Here is a 17,451-nt window from a genome sequence, read left to right on the forward strand (position 1 = left end):
TTATTACTGCTTTACCTGAATTACACCTAATGTGAGAAATGACAGTAAGAGATTGGCAGATCAAATGTTTTCTGATTGAGTACATACATACTGATTCCACCAGTAACACAAAATAGCAAGCTTTTTTTTTTAAATGCAAGGTCAGGTACTGTGATTTCCTTTACTCCTACACAACATGTCCAGTGATCCCTAAAACATTCTTGAAATACCTGCTTGGGGTTTTTTTAGTAATTTCTTACCCTATTCATTCACTGAATATAAATTGCATGGGTTTTAATCAATAGATATCAAATTCTAGGGCATATTTCATATTGGATTGTTAAGGCCAAGTCCCAATGACTTTTGTGATTGAGTTTGATCTGTTTGTTAAGGGGTTCATATAGTTTGAATGCTTGATGTAGTATGGGCACTTCACCATAGGAATCTGGACCCTATACATTTCCAGATTTATGAAATATTTGGTTTATCTAGAAAACACACTCAGCATTTACATATAACACAGAGATATACTTTATGCCCAAGACACATGAAGATAATACAAAACATGATAAAATTACAGTTTCATCTCCAAGCCTTGCTTGTACCAGTGTAATGGTTAAGAAATCAGTCTCCCATTACCTGTCTGTCAGATCATTCTTCATGTCAATTCTATTCCTTTAAACATCTTCTCTCCACAAAGCCTTTCTATGCTATATTGATCTTTGCTGATGCTAACTAATACCAGTTCTATGACAGATGAAAGTTACCAGCAGCCCCTAATCTACTTATTTATGTAAATATTTATAGTTTGCTCAGCATTATGGAGTTGAGCATTAATTCATTTCAATGACTATCATTCTGACCTGGGTTCAAACCAGCAATATCATCAATTTCAAGCCAACTATATCTCCACAAAAAGAGTCCCAGCCTTTAGAAATGTGTATACTTTCTAGAAAATATTGCCGGGAATAATCAGGTCTAAGTAGTCTTAGAGATGCCATAGCTCTCACTTATGTCCTTGGGCTACTAGCTTGCTTGCAAGGAGCATCAGTTGATCTATTCCAAGTACTGTTAGCACAAGTTATCCAATTCCAACTAGACAAAACTACGGAAACTGCATGTTGTCTGGCTGACAACCAGAACAGTGCACAACCATAAAATACTCTCTGAAATGAGCCTGGTATTAGAGTGTGAATACTAACTGGATATGAGCTGTGCTCTAATACTTAGGGCTCTTTGCATCCCTTCACCACCAACTTTCTACACATTGATCTTTGTGTCTGAGAAAAGCTACTTCAGCTCTTTACTCCAGAGACACCACATAGGATGCAAAATATAACATCATTCTTGTATGTGCAGAGAACCGAATTCATTCCAGAGTTTTTAGTTATTTCACATAGATCATTGCTAACATTTGTATCTACATAAATATATTTTTGTTTCAAAAATAATAAAACTCTGATCTACCTTATCTTCTACACACATAATTCTTTAGTGGGACTATGAGAGTACAATGTCACTGCACTGTTCCTCTGTTGGTTAAAGGATTGGGACTTAGACAGCTTTTCCTTGCCAAATTGCCTTTTTTCCATTCCACCAAATTTTATCTATTTTCTGAGTCTCTTGGAGAATTAGAAAATAACTTTTTTTGCTTCCTCCTTGGCAATACATCAGCATCTTTTCTGTCTGCCTAACAAAGTCAATACACTGAGGGGAAATAACTGGTAGGATTCTGAAGTTTTTAGCAGGCATTCAGCTTGGTGGAGAGGAAACCTGCTGTGTTTGGGGTCTTTTAACTGCTACAGTACTCTATGGTTTTTTTCACATCAGTAAACTGTGGCCAACCACCTGTTGGATCCATATGCTTTAAAGCTGATTGCCAAGCAAAGGAGCTACACACAGAATGTCACCCGTACATCCTCCTGTGTGCCTTGTCAGACAAAAGAAGGAAAGAGATTTTTGCATTAAAAGATATTTAAATTAATTTTATGAATTTTGCAATTCATAAAATGAATTTAAATTAAGATGCAGCAGACCCACATTAGAAAAGCACCTGGGTAGAGCAAGTTTTCACTACAAAGAATTTAGACCCTAGGCTAAGGAATATATTTATTGAAATAATCAAATCTCTCTTAGCACTACTATCCATGTGTTTATTAGGAGGATGATGGTGGAGGAGACTGATGTGTCGATTTCAGTCTTCGCCTAATTAAAGATGTACTAAGGCTTAAACTAAACCTGAATTGTCTGTACAGCAGATTTTTCTGCTGTATTCCCTCTTTAACATAAGAAACTGTTTCTAATGTTTCATTTTGTAAATGTGAGGGCATGGAGGATGACAGGCAAATTGACCAGTAAAACCAAACCTGTGGAATAAAGAGGAATAATCAAAGCCCGTGTTACCACTTCATAATTCCTGCAAGCACTGCTGTACAGCAACTGGCAGCTCTGCTGCAAACCTGAGCAATGGCTTCAAGTTGTTCTGCTCCTGTACCAATGCACAGAAATATGACACACCAGTGTACAAATTATCAATAGAGTTTTTTCAGTCACTTTTGTAGGATGCAGATGAACCTCCTCCCTATGTCAGGCTAGGAGATTATTTGACCATGGTTTATTTTTAAATACTACTTGGATCATCCTATTGAAAACCACTGCACTGGCGTAAATCTCATTCCACCATCACACAAACACATTCCCTAAGATTGAGTCCAAATGTAACTATGTAGTTAATCAAACTATTCACTTGGGCTGATCAGTCATTAATAGGAGCGTAAAGGTCCCTTCAGGCTCCCTTATTTAATGTGTCATTTTATACCATCCAGACTAAAGGTCTGTCCACACTAAAGGTTATATTGCTGCAGCATTCTGCTCCTGCCAACAAACGTGTGCCATCGAGGAGCCCCAAACAAGTACTCACATCTGTGTCCACTCCTGTACCACCCATTTAGGAGAGACAATGATCACTAGAAACAACAAAGGAGCCACTGATAAAACAAACAATGCTGTGAGCCAGAGATCACTGCCATGCCAGACAAGTTTGCCTTGAAAATACTCAAGAAAAAGGGAGAGGGGGAGGCAAGAGAGATATCTAATATAAAACTGTAAAACTTAAACCAAGAAGAGGTTTTAGCCATGCAGCCACCCAACCCCATATCTGAGTAGCATTTTCTGATGCACTGCTATAGGACTGAGCAAGAAAGGCTGAGCTGTGCTCATGGGAAGCAGACAAACATCCAACGCCTCCTCCCATCTGGAGTCACATAGTCCCCTATGAGTCAATAGACACAAGGAATAATAATAATTGTTATTACGGTAGTAATGATAGTAATAGAGAATCACCAACCTTGAGGATCCCAGTTCACCTGTTTTCTTGGATTCTCAATTGGAAATTTCATCGCTTCCTTTTTGCAAAGGGAGTAAAAAGAATTAAATAAATTCCCAACCTTCCTGTCTCGATGCTGCAGTCAAACAAATTAATTTCAAATTATAGGGAGCCTGCGCTGTTTGACAGAGGGAAACTGGTGGTTGCCAGGGAAAGAAATACACAAATAAATCGAAGAAGGTGGGAAACGGCGGGCAGGGGAGTGGAGTGGAGGGGTTTGCAAGCACCCCAGCACAGAGAGGGGTATAAGGGATGGACTGAGAACCGGAGAGAATCTGGAGGAGCAGGAACGAAGCAGACAGGTAGACAGCGGGTCCAGGGTGCTGCTGGCTCCTGGGGAGTCTCCTGCAGCTGTTTCGCCCCGTCCACCTGCAGATGTCAGGGTGGCGGGGTCCCCGCTGCAGCGCGGCCCCTCAGCTGCGCCCACCCGAGGGGGACCCGGGATGGAGAGAACGCAGGCTTGCAAGAATCGGGGAGTCGTCCAGCCCCCCACGCCCCCAGAGACACCTCCCACACGTGCACAAGCTCCCTAGCCTCAGCCATCCCCCAAAAATGAGCGCACCTCAGTTCAGCCCCGGGCACTAGAGGGGTAGGAAAAGTCAGCCATGGGGCGTGAGCCGCAGCAGCATGGCTGGGGCGAGGCAGGGGCGAGGCTGGGGACCACCCCGGCTCAATGCAGCAGCAGCCTGGCTCGCCCAGGAGAGCCGGAGCAGGAAGAAGAGAAGGAAGAGGAGGGAGCCACCCTATAGCTTTGGAAGGAATTCACGGAGCCCCTCTCTGCACTGGCATAAAAAGGGGGTGGGGAGAGCCTGCGAGTCCCTTTGTAAGAGGCAGTGGCGGGGTGCCTAGGGAGGGGGCAGGCTCCGGCTATACTCACGAGGTATCCTTCCCGAGAGGGGGATGCAGGCTTGTTTGGCGGAGTTTGCAGCCGGAGACACGCTCTACTAAGCTACGAGCAGCAGCGGCGGCGGCGGCAGCACATGGCAGGAGTACGGCAGCATCCAGAGGCTCTGCAGCGCAGGGGGGGGGGGGGGAAGGGCAGGGGATCGTCCGAGCCCCCTCAGGCTCTGGGGACCAGGATCGGCTACCCGAAAGCCAGGGGACCCCTGCTCCCCTTTCTGTCCCCGATCCGCACTGTGGACAGGGATAGACACTTCGCGTCAAGGCAATGCCTGGCACGGCCAGGCTGTAAGATGTGGCCAAGCTGCAGGGAGGGGGCAGGAGGCTGGAGGCCCCTCGAAGCCCCCCTGAGCTCTCAGGGGCCTTCGGGGAAACAGAGGACACTTGTGCAATTACCAGGCACTTGCTTCTTTCCAAATCTGCATTCTCCCTCCTCTTCCTCGTTCTCCAGGGTTTCCCTAAAACCCAAAACAGGCTAGTAACACCAGAAAGATCTCCAGTCCCAGTTACAATACATACCCCAGCTCTCCTCCCTTAGCCAGGAAAACAAAACCCCAGCCCCTCTGGGGGCCTGAAGGAAAACTGTGTGAGGTTAACCCTGTCCTGCCTATTCTCTTCCACAGTGGCAATCCACTCTTTGTGTGAAGGGGATCATCCATGGGGGATGATTAAGTGGAGGTATCCACAAATTCTTGCATGTCGTGGTCAGAGATTAATACCATAATCAGTCCAGAGGTCCACAGACCTTCTGAATTTTCGGGAAATGTGGTTGGGATCTAAACCTGGTGCCTGTGATAATTTATGCCCTGTGTTCTTCCCTTACTTTTTTTCTCAACTGCCCTTTTTCTGTTTTGGTTTTTTTTTCCTATTTTTTTTTCTGTTGCTTGAATGTTAGCTAACCTCCTAAGACTAAAAAGGAGAAATCTGTCTAGGTGAAGGAGAAAAAAAACCAAACCAAAAAAAAAAAAAAAAAAAAAAAAAAAAAAAAAAAAAAAAAAAAACCCAAAAAAAAAAACCACCCAGTGCAGTCCAAAATGTGTGACTCTCCTCAGGAAACTCTTACTATGAAGGTTGGCACACTCTTTTCATATCCACATTGTGAAACTAAATACATGTTTTTTCCCTGTCTTTGTTCAACCCTAAACAGGAAGAGGAAATCAGTACTGGGGAATCCACACTTTCATTTAGTGGTGGTGTGCAAGGTCCTGTGAAGCAGCATATAGTTTGAAGAAACTAGATAGAAGTAATGCAGCAAGTTTTCTCAGGGGAGGTGCTACGAGTCTCTCCTTCCCCTAATCTGAGCACCCCTGTGGATCATGTTTTGTGCTGTACAGGAGGAGGAGGGAGAGGCTGCTCTAAGGGAGGACATGGTGGGAATGATAATGAGCCTGCTCAGTCAGACTTCAATTTGAGATGATTGCAATGATGACATCAGAAGCACAAAGTATTTCCTTTGCAAGCAAACCATGATGCATTCTGAACACGCTTTGGGATTTCTGTTGACATTACTTCTGCAAACTGAGTGGGAACAAAAGTGAGGGTAGCCTTTGCTAATTGTGCTGTGTAATTACTTGAATTATGGTTACAGTAACCTAAAAGGCTTCAGAAGCTTTCTGAACCCCCAACAAGATCAATTATCAAATATGTATCAAAAACGAACAATCCATGTATTTATACACATGCATGTGTATATTACATATATAGGTATAAATAACTTTTCCTTAGCATGCAAAAGTTGCCAGCTCACTGTCATCTCCCTTGTATATACCAGGGAAAACCTAATGTATAGACAAGTATTACTCAATTGTGTCACCCTAACCCAAGCACTATCCTGTCACTCTGCCATAACTATCAGCAGTTAACTGATGAGGTATTCTGCCACAGGCATCTGTCCACTGAGAACTCACCTAAGATAATCAGACTGAAACAGTCCTCTGATAAGCTGACAGCATTAAATTCCTGCTAAGACATGCAAGAAATCTATAGTCTGGAGGTGAATTCTTCAGGTTCATTACCAGAAACACGTCCTGATTGTTACTGTCTAAAGAAGAGGAATTGTCATGAAAATGACATGATGGAGACATCTCATATTTGTTTGACTTACTGTAATACTAAATAGATAATATTGACACAATACCATATTCATAATGTTCCCAGATTCCCAAAAATTATCTGTAAGGTCTACATACTTGCTCTAGCTGTATGACTGGAAAACCTTGTGGCAAATCAGTTTTGTTCTATAAGGTACATAAATGCATGACATCATGACATTGTTTTGCACATTTTTTAAACTATGTTATTATCATGGAAAACTTGCTCAATTATTTCAATGCCTCAAACCTGCAATTTTATTGAGTGGGCCAATTTATTCCCAAAGTAACTCATTTAAAATCAATGAGGTTACTCCAGAGATAGATTTGGCATCTTTCACTGACAGCACAGCTGCTGCATAGAAACGTAACTATTATCTTATGCAAATAAAAGGCCTTTCACCCTTCAGTGATGTCATATTCTTATGACAGGGAGAACTGGTGCCTTGAAGCAATAGTGTTTCAAGCTGTTACTCTGTCAACTTTTATAAACTAAGTGGATTCAGTAATGTTCAATTTTTAAATGAAAGACCACCAAGAAAAAGAAACCTATTTTATTACCTGGATAAGAATTTCCAGGATTTGACTTGTCTTCCTAAATTCTTACTTCTCATTCAGGGTTTATTGTTCAGACCTCATGTCCTCAGAGCTGAAGTTAGTTGAGAGTCAGTGCCTTACAGGACAGGGCCTGTGACAGTCACAACACAATAGAAAAAAGGCTTTCTATTACAAGCCATCTCATTGAAAAAAGAGTAAAATGCTAAGTGCCCTTTTAGTATTCATTGGTAATATGGCATGAGTAATTTAGAAGTGAATTTGATGCAATTTGAAGAAAGCCACAGAGAAACATTCATAAACATGTCTTATACCTACTTAAATCATGTGAGCAGGAATGGAAAAATGACCTGATCCTTGACAGTAGATAGAAGTCATCTGTAACTTGTATGTTCCATTTCTTAGATGCTCTGAAGAAACAAGACAGGGCTAGATGGAAGTCTAGACAGTCTTTCTGTCATCACTTAACAATGTACTCATTTGTGTATATAACTATTCAGTTTATGGATAACTATATAGTTGTTTGAAATCTAGTATTTCTAATTGTGAAGATTATTCTTCATTCAGTTTATTGCCAGAAGAGTGTTGTTATTTACACTGAGACCAATAGAGCAACTCAAGTGAATTGCAGCCTGTTCTTTGTATTCTATTGACCCATTCTGCAGTAGTACTAATTTGGACATGATCCAGTGCAGAATCCTTTTATAATTTCCTTATTCTTTAGGAAGCTTTCTGTCAAGGAGGAACATTTAAAGCCTTCTCTTTAGGATAAGCTGAAAATTCCTTGTTCAAATAGTTTTCAGAAAGTTTAGTGTCATTAGGAATCAGAGAGTTAACTAGAAATCGGGACTGTGCAAGGAAAGGCAACCTGTTATTTCTATTGTCTTCTATTTCATGGAGTTTCTTATCACTTTTTAAGTTATAGCATGCAGTGCCATGTTTTCCTTATTTCATGGATTAATCCACAGAACAGAAAATTTACTGATTGGCAGAAATGGCTTCAATGAAAACAGTGAATCTGCCTGAGACAACTACACATCAGCAATAAACTATGCTGGGATGGTACCACAGCCTGTCTGAAGCTCCTTTGCCCAGTGACACTAAATAGAATCCACTCTGATCCTGCCTCTCACATCCTAACACATCAATCATTCAAGTGCCAGAAGAGGATGGGGGGTACCTGGTTCACAGTTTTTAATCATCTTCACCATTCTTGGCCCTTTTCTGATACCCATTCCTCATTAGCCAGACTCCAGCTTTCAGACGTGTTAAATCAGTCCCTTTGTATGGCCAGCAGGGACTATAATGTAGTAGCTCCCACACATTTTTGTTCTATTTGAAAAAGTGCATGCACATTATTAGTGTACTAGCATATTTTAGATTTTTTTTTGCCATGTAAGAAAATATTAACTAAAGCTGCAGAGTACTGAGTCTGTCTGAACTCACTTACATCTGTTTCACATTAGTTTAATTTGACTTCAGTTCAATTACTCCTGCATCATACTCATGAGAGAATTACAGTCTGGCTCTCAGTTTTTCCATTATGTCCCTGAAGAATGCTCATAAGATCAAAGGCTGATATCTGACAAAAATAGCAAGCCTGATTATTAAAAACAAGCCACCAAGTTCATTTTCAGCAGCACTATTCTCTTCCCTCATGTCATTTTTCTACGATTTCTTACTTGATAGATACATGAAACTCTGTCTTAGCCAGCTGATAACTTTCCTCCATATTAAACAGGAAATTTGGGAGTTAGCTTTCGAAGATACCTCCGTTTCTTTGCCATTAACACCAGTAGCAAAGCCACGAAAGGAAGGGCGGAGGCAGGTGCCATGAGCCAGCCTAGCCAGCTTTCAGGACCCTGGACAAGGACATCCTCTGCCACGCCGGCCGTCTGTTTCGCGGGTCCCACGGCACAGGGGCTGGGACTGCCGGGGCTGGATGGGGAGGGGAAACAGGGCTGTGAGCCCCGCCAGGCATGAGCCTCCATGCCCCGTGTGAGAGTCGCGCCTGCCAAGACAATGCACTGCCAGTGCAGGGGCACTCTCGCTTTGTGAAAGAATGCAGCAGCAGGCACGGAGGAAGAGTAGCACACAAAACATCCAGACAGGGAAAAAGAGGCAGCAGATGAAGGGCGACCAGTCCCAGGAGTACAGTGACAGAAGTACGGACAACCATGTCAGTGATGAGGTCAGAAGGGAACAGGAAAACACCAGCACTTGAAATACAAATGAAAGATTGAATAGGTGGCTTTGACATGAGAAGGGTAAGGATAAATAGGTTGGACAGACTCCTTAGCTTGAATACAGAATGAGGGATAAATGAATGGAAGGGATAAATGAGTGGAAGAAATATATTAAGCCACACCTTCACGTGCAACGTGCAAAATTGCACTGCTTGAGTAGAAAGGAAAATAGAGCCAAACCTCCCATAGTTTTATGTATACACTTGTTGCACGAATATTCCTTTGTTTAAAACCTGCAAATATAAGAAAAAACCTACAAATCTTTGTGCTTAGAAGACACAGAGATCTTGGGCAAGAGTTCCGATAATTCTCTGTGTTGTTGCCTAGCCTGCATTCAGCATGACCAGTAAAACTAATGCAGCTACATGGAAGAATGCTTATCCTGCACTCTAACCCTACCTCCCACAGACATGACAGTGGCCTCAACAGCCAGTGGGGCAGGATCGGGGGCCATACACACCGAAGACATTGATGCTGGTCTCGGAACCATTGTCTTACCTCCCATTTTGACTGAAAACTTCCACATTTCTTAGAATCAAGTATTCCACTAACAGGAGCTGTTCCTTTCAGTGTTTTGCAATGCAGTATATCATATCAGCAGCCTATAAACTGTAGGGATTCATGCTGGTATAGAACAGTTAAAGTAGGGAGGAACAGTCTGCACATTCACTGTGACCAGTCCTCCTGTAGCTTTTAGTCATGCCTATTTCTTTTCTACTCAGAACAGCAAGAGAAGAAAAAACTGAGCATTTGAAGGGCTGACTACAACTCCTGCATTAATCATCATCACTTTTACAGTACTCAGAAGAGCTTTACTACTTTCTAAATTCAGTAACATATTTCTCACATGGCTTGAGTAGTAAGAAGCAGTTCTCAAAATTTGAAAGCAATGGAATTGAGATTGGAGCTGTGGAATAAGGAATGAGATGAGGCATTCTATTGAGTTTCACTCCCAGCACTGTCCCACATTTTTCCTCAGCCTTGTAGTCCAGGACATGCATTTTTTCAGCCAGATGTAGAACTTCTGCAATCACTAGTTTAGCCATGTTTGGAAGGTTAACACTGGGAATTGCCTGTGTCCCTTTATCTGTACATCATTGGCACCTTCAGTGCAGGAGCTCTCAGGGGAAAATTACATTGAAACAGGAAGATATTTCAAGCAAAATCAAATCAATAAATTATTATTCTGTTGTACGAAGAATGAGGGCTATGTTCTGAGTGTAAGTTAGAAATCATCAATATTAATAGTAGGAACAGTGTGTCAGGCAGTATAACAATCAAAAAAACAGCTCATGACTGTCTTTAAATAATCGCAAGGAAAAAGCTATTCTGCATTTCTAAAGATGCATAGCCTAATGGGAGTTGGACCCCAATTTGAGTTTCTACACAAATTGTGCATACACATGCATCTAGAGTCCCAAAAAAAACCCCTAAACCAACCCCGAAGCCCCAAAACCAACCAACCAACCAAAAGAATCCCCAGTATAAAGCTATGAGGGGAATCCAGTGGATTTGGCAAAAAGAGAGCACTGAAAACATTAGATTCATCCTAATGCATAATGTCACCTTCTAGAACAACTACCATTCTCCATTTCATTAACTGTTTCATAGCATTTTCCGGGAGAAGATGTAGTGGAATTACAACAGTTTAGATGCAACATGGCAAGAGAACGCAGTGTTATTCACACATGGCATATTCTAAGCAAAGTGAGAACCTCACTGTGAATCAACCCATAGGCAATGACTTCTCACACTTAGCAGATCTGCTACAACCTACAGACCAAGAGGTGATATGCACTTCATTCAGCTACCCATCAAAAGAAATATGTCACTGTATATAATAAAGTTCTGAACCATTTGTATTCTGGTAATATAAAGGCCAAAAAAGAGTTTATGTGATTCGGGAACTATAATACATCTTTGAAGATAACATATCTTCACGCTGAAGAATGGAAAAATGTAATCTATATTAATTTCCTAAGCTAACATTTGCAGGTTGTCTGCAGGCAGCCTCCTTTATACATTTACATTTTGAATGAATACTTCCTATAAGCCTCTTATGGAGTAATTCAGGAATGCACCCCTACAGCTCTAAACCAGCTGCAGTTACTTCTGTATGTAATACATAGAAAAGCCTTGAGATCTTCTCTTTAAAAGGAACAATATGAACCACAACATATTTTTACATCTTTACATTGTATTTGTGTATAAAGATTCCACTTAGTATTTCTAATCTGCTTTTTTACTTTATAAAATAATGTGATGTAGGCAATATCTAGATCCCAAAGATTCCCATTATTGAACAGTCGGATCAAAATTGCTTGTATTACAAAAGGCATGTACAACTCAGAGTAGCAGTCTGAAAGCACTCTAGATTTTTTTTTTCTTCTCCTTCTTTTATCATTATCTCAAAGAAACAGTTTTACAAGTTCCCAAAGGTTATTTAGGCAAGCAACTCTGAGTCAATGACAGTTAAGCAGGCATCTAAATATCTTGCAGATCTCTTAAGCATATATCACCTAACACATCAGTACTGTAACCATGCTAATGGAATTAAAGAAGGAAAGAATTTAGCACAGCACTCTATTGGCCAGTATTCTGAGTAAAGAAAGGTGATGGAATGAAGGCTCTGCCACCATCATAATTCTCTATCTGCACAAAGTTGTAATGGTGGACTCCATTGTCAAGAAGTTCAGAAGTAGTGCAGAGGTGTACATTTATGGCACAAGTTTTCTGAATGCTAAGTTGGAACTCAGAGCAGCTGTGGTTATAAAACTGTTTCCATAAACTGGACTTAACTAGTATTAGATGCTGCTAAATATATAAAGAGGCATGGAAGTTTGCTATTACAGGTCCTTGCTAGATAGATCAATAATTTGCTGCTGCCAGTGCCAGTACATGATATTTCAAGGAGAAAAAAATGTAACTGATTTTATTTTCTTTAGCATCTTTCAGGTTTTTTCTCATCCGAGATTCAGGTGGTTGAGAGTCTTTGCCCTCTGAAAGCCCAAGCCAGATGTAAGAACGAAACAGAGTCTTCAAGGTCTTGTTTTTCAAGATTTCTCATGTTGTTTATTATTTCATATCTTACAATGTTCTCTGTGCCCAGCCAAGGTCCACTCAGCAGCTGGGACACGAGACGACTTCCCCCGTGGTGGAACGTCGCAGACTTCTTATACGGATAATTACGTATTTCTTATTTACAATTTTGTGCCAATACCTATTACCTATACTAAACAGGTCATCTCTACTCTGACCCAATCTCTTTGAACTACTTTGTGCCACTGTCACAGCAGGAGATGGAGGCCAAGGGAGAAGAAGAAGAACCCAGGGCACTGCCCTAAATCCTCCAACTTGTCCCCATTCACCTCCATTCTAAGAACCCCAAAACTACAAAATTTTTTGCCCGGTGATAAACTACACGACTGTCTGTCACACCTTTCTGACTTGTAATTCCTCTCTCAGTGTTGGAAATTTTTCCCATGGGCTGATGTCAAAGACTGTGTCTTCCTGGGCTCTGTGCCAGGGTCTACTACAACCTCCCTGTACAGATTCCAAACTCCCTGTACAGATTCCAAACGCCCCTGTACAGATCTCAAACTCCCCTGTACAGATCTCAAATCCTCTTGCTCGGGTCCCAGAACTCTCTGCTGAGGTCTGTGACCTTCCAGGGCAACCAAAGGGATGCCCTGGACTCCAACAAGCATCTTCAAGCTCAGTATCTGAAAGCAGTCCACTAGCTAAAGTGAATCATGAAAACCCTTTCGAATATATATTATTATAGCCATTTACAGATAATTTAATTGCTATATGGAATGGTCTAGCACCTCATCTAATTTCATGAGTATTCTCAATACAGTGAAAAGTGAAAATGAGGTTTTACAAAACATAACCACTTAATGAGGAGAAAAAAAAAAAAAAAAAAAAAAAAAAAAGGGTAATTTTATGACCTAAGAACCCAGACTGGTATACTGAAAAACACTGTTGTTAAAGAAATAGTATAAGGATGAAGACATACACATAATTGTAATTATGATTTTGCTTGATAGTATTATACCTATTATTCCAGCAGCTTATTCAATACTAAACCTTTGCATAAAACCACCCTCTCCCTCAATAACTACAAACCTCTATAAATTATACATGCTGGAAATTTCATATCACTTTCTGGCAGTATAGCATCATCTTTTAATAATAATAAGTATCTCATTCTTGATTTTTAACAGTCCAAAAAGAATAAATCACTAAGGCTCTTCAATTTTTCATTTTGTGTAAGAACAGAAATTTATACCTGCCAATTTTACCTCATGCCTCAACATCCTTTTTCTGACTCCCATAATGCTCTTTGTCTTTTTTATCGTCATTCCACTGTCTTAAGAAGCACTGGTCAAAACTGAATTAAACATAGGTATGCTCATTAAAGACTTATTTCAACTTTATCTGCAAACCTTTTTTGCATTATTCTCAAGTGTTTTTAAACATCGCAATGCTTTTTGCTTCTTACATAAGTGGGCAAAGACGTTCACTCAAGCTAAACTACAGAAATGCTAGGAACTCATTGTTTGCCCATTTTTTGTAGAAAATTGTCAGAAACAGTGGTAGCAGTAATCACTTAAGTTGTGACAAGCTCTAAAACAAATGAGGTGATATTTAGTAGTAGTCTTTTAAACATATTTTTTTCTTCTTCAGAGTTGTAGCATATTCATGGCACATAGAACCTCATTCTGCTTCACTGACTAAAGATATATATTTAAACAAGTGGGTTGTTTTTTTTTTTGTTTATGCAATGAACCAACTGATTTTGAGATACAGGGACCGGGACTTTGTGCATGAGTATTCTTTAGGATTGTAGCTCTTTGTCATGAAGTTTTGCAAAATGAGTAATATTTCAGTTTTGGCTTTAGGGATGATGTCACTAAAACAAACACACAGTGGTAGAAGGTGATCCAGCTGTTGCACACACTGGATACATAACAGTATGTATGCCAGCTGATACCATCTTTAGAGCTGGAGAGGCTGCCATGGGAACTGACAACAGTAAACCAATATAGCTATACATTTTATTATATGACAAATGAGTTTTCAAATCAGTAACACTGCAGCATTCATAACACAGCAAACATGAGTTAGTTACCAGTAATGTATTCCTCCAAATCTTCTGGAATTCTACAGAAATGGCCAGTGAAATCTTCAAATGAAATTTACCAGTACTGCTTGCCCCCCACCCCCCCCACCCCCCCCAAAAGAAAAAAAAAAAACTTGCTTTATTTTAACTTTAATTGTAAATTAAATATTTTTATAGGCTCTAAAGTCTTTCAAGGAGCCTTGCATTTACTTCCATTTTATTTTGATCATGAATGCTTTGTTTTGTATCATATCTTCCTTCTCAGACATTTTATTCCACCTCAAAAATTGCTAATGTCCCTAAGACCAAGAACAACTAGGGCCACTTAAAATTTGCAATAAGCTTTAATCAGTCAAGCAACCTGTGTCTTGAATTGCTATCTCTTAAACCCTTTTACTTATGAGATGTGATTAGAACACATTGTTAAGAATTAAATTACTACACCCCCAGCAAAATGAACAGAAATTCTTTTCCCATAACTTCCACTGCGGTGGAAAGAACCTCCTAATATTTTCTAATCCATGGTATTAATGTATAATTCACAGGGTACTTACTGAAGAGTGTGTTGCCTTATGGTTGTCAGGTGTCTTAGCCGTTCCCAGACGAAGGCTCTCATCTATCAGACATAGCAAGATTATGAAGTTTTATAACACAATGAAGGTTCTCTAGAAATCCTTCCATAGTTCTGAGCAAACTGAAAAAAGAAAATCTGGGAGAGAAACAAGGCTTGCCCAAACAAAGCAACCAAGCTCAAGGGGATACTAAATAGCTGGAAAACTGTGAACACAGTATAGCAAGGAGGAAAATTATCCAGGTAGGGAGAAGCCTGTTGGTTTGACCTCAGCACTCTGTAAGGATATGTTTTAAAGAAAGCAAAAACAAAGGACTTGCAGAAGTAATCAGTAAATGCAATAAAACCCAATAGGTTTATTAATCAAATAGAACCTGAGGGGTTTTTAGATGCAATTAACTAAAAAGGAGACAAAACATGTTTTCTTGATAGGTAAACTACAAGGACTGAAGTTATTAGTGATGATCCTGGAAAACCAATATTGAAAAACTTTTGATAGGATCATAGGACACTCTGTAAAATAGCTGGTTGTGCAAATGTGTGGGATGTAGGAATGACAGAAACTGAAAGGTATTGCCAATATATATTATAATTTGAAGAGTACTTACTAATACTGCAGATTTGTGGGGTACAGATCAGAAAACAATTGGTATTAGCACCACCAAGTGAAGAGGCATGCCTTGAAAAAGAAGAATTGTTGTTATGAAAAGCAGATGACACAGAAGTATGAGACATAGGAATATTAAATGAGCATGGAAAGTCTTAGAAAATAAAATTCATATCAACCAGGTTTAAGTTTCTACCACAGATCTTACTAGAACATATGAAGGAAAACATGAACTGGGGTAATGGGAATGCTGACTTCTCAAAAGGGAACAGAAGAGCATGAGACTAATTCCACCTGAGACTAATACACAACATTGATGTTTTGGTTTAGATAGACAGGTATTTGTCAGGGAAGACTGGAGTCTCTTTTGGAATGTATGCCCTTCCCTTTCTTACTTCCAAATTATTATAAATTTGCAATTAAAAGGCTGTCAGGCAAAGATTTTGGGAATAAGTATAGCAGTTCTTTACGAGGGATATAAAAAATAGAAATGTTGCAGTACAGAAGAATAAGCCAGCAAACAAACAAACAAGAAATTCTAGAAAACACTGGAAGAGTCAGAAGTACAACCTGACACCCTGTTGGTCAGGGTGCTGGAAACAGTCTAAAAGTAAGCCCTCCTGGAGTGGCAGATGTGGTCCTGTTGGAAGCAGAGATGGTGCTGTGGAGCCAAGGGTCTAGAGATTGGTCCAGTTTTCTTTTGGGAGTCCCGTGGTAACACTGGATGACTGTGACACTTGTGGCTCTTTTTATCTAGATGGAAATGGTTTGGCTCCTCCTCCCTGGGTAGAGCATCTCACAGTGGGATTATGTAATGTGTCATGTCATTGCTGAGCTTTAATGTCCCATTAACATAAGATATCCCCATGGAGCGAATGGGAGGGTGAGGAGAGATAAGAAAAAATGCCCCACTTGGTTTTAACAGCTGGCTTGTTATCAGAAAGGCAGCCGCCCCCTCTGTCCTGGAGTTACAACAGATAAAGAAAAAACACTTCCCCAAGTGGGTTTCAACAGATGGAATAGAAATGTTTGTTCTCTTTTTGGTTACAAAACCCAAGACAATTAACTGCATATACACTGCTCATGAATGTAAATTCTATGAAACCAAATTTTTGAGCAAACTTTAGAGGGCAGCAAGAAGAAATACATGCAACTTTTAAGACAGAGATTAAACATCTTATGAAAGAGATTTATATGAGGATGTTGTCTTTTATTAAATAAACCTTTATAACACGTAAGACTTTCCATCCTAATTGTATTTTTCTTTCTTTCTAAATTATAGAACTGATTTGCTTACTCAGAATAAATTCAACTTCTAGTCTTGTGTGGAATTGCTAGACTACATTAAAGATATTCATGTTTAATACTAAAAATCACAGGCCCTACTGGCTTCTGTGACATTACCTTAGAGATAAATATTATTGTACATTTAGGTCTCATCCATATAATGTAATCTGCAGTTCTGATATTTATTATTCAAAGGATAGATGCAATTTCTGTACCTACTGATCGTAAGCACAGTGCAAGAACACTCATCTCAAAAATGCAGACAAATGCACTAACTCAAAATGCTTTCATTTTTACAACCAACTATGAATTACCATGATTCATACCGAGACACCCAAATTCCTGTACACAAGGTCACAGGTGTCACTGACAAAGCTATAAATAGACCCTGAGCACCCTGGCCCTTGGGCCTGCAAAACATCCATCAAACTGAAGCTCCTTTCTTTCCTGATACATTTAACATGCAATGGACACAAGGGCCAAAAAAGGGTGCATATCAAATTTTAAACCAGTAAATTTCAGGTTCTGTCTAAATAGGAACATTGGATCTTCTTGAAATTTTATGTTATCAGTATAAGCATGAAAGTTTCGGGTATAGTAGATGGAGCAGTTTTCCTTCGAACATAACTTTTAGATAAAATGAAGTCCTAAAGAATATGACAGAAAGTACTTATTCTAATTCTTCCACAGACTTTTTTCTAAGTAT

The 17,451-nt window shown here is 39.9% G+C and overlaps 1 protein-coding gene across 1 annotated transcript in view; it reads right to left on the bottom strand.

Annotated features, from left to right (window-relative positions):
* The window catches only part of KCNK10 (potassium two pore domain channel subfamily K member 10), a 55,260-nt gene extending 51,883 nt beyond the window's left edge, over window positions 1-3,377 (bottom strand). The window contains exon 1 of the mRNA XM_066186910.1: window positions 3,326-3,377. Coding sequence (XP_066043007.1) covers window positions 3,326-3,377 — 52 coding nt within the window. The remainder of the gene's footprint in view (window positions 1-3,325) is intronic.
* Window positions 3,378-17,451: the final 14,074 nt, after the last annotated feature.

The sequence above is a fragment of the Chamaea fasciata genome, unplaced genomic scaffold, assembly GCF_029207755.1.
Source record: "Chamaea fasciata isolate MVZ Bird 193981 ecotype frontalis unplaced genomic scaffold, bChaFas1.0.hap1 SCAF_7, whole genome shotgun sequence".
Lineage (NCBI taxonomy): Eukaryota > Metazoa > Chordata > Aves > Passeriformes > Sylviidae > Chamaea > Chamaea fasciata.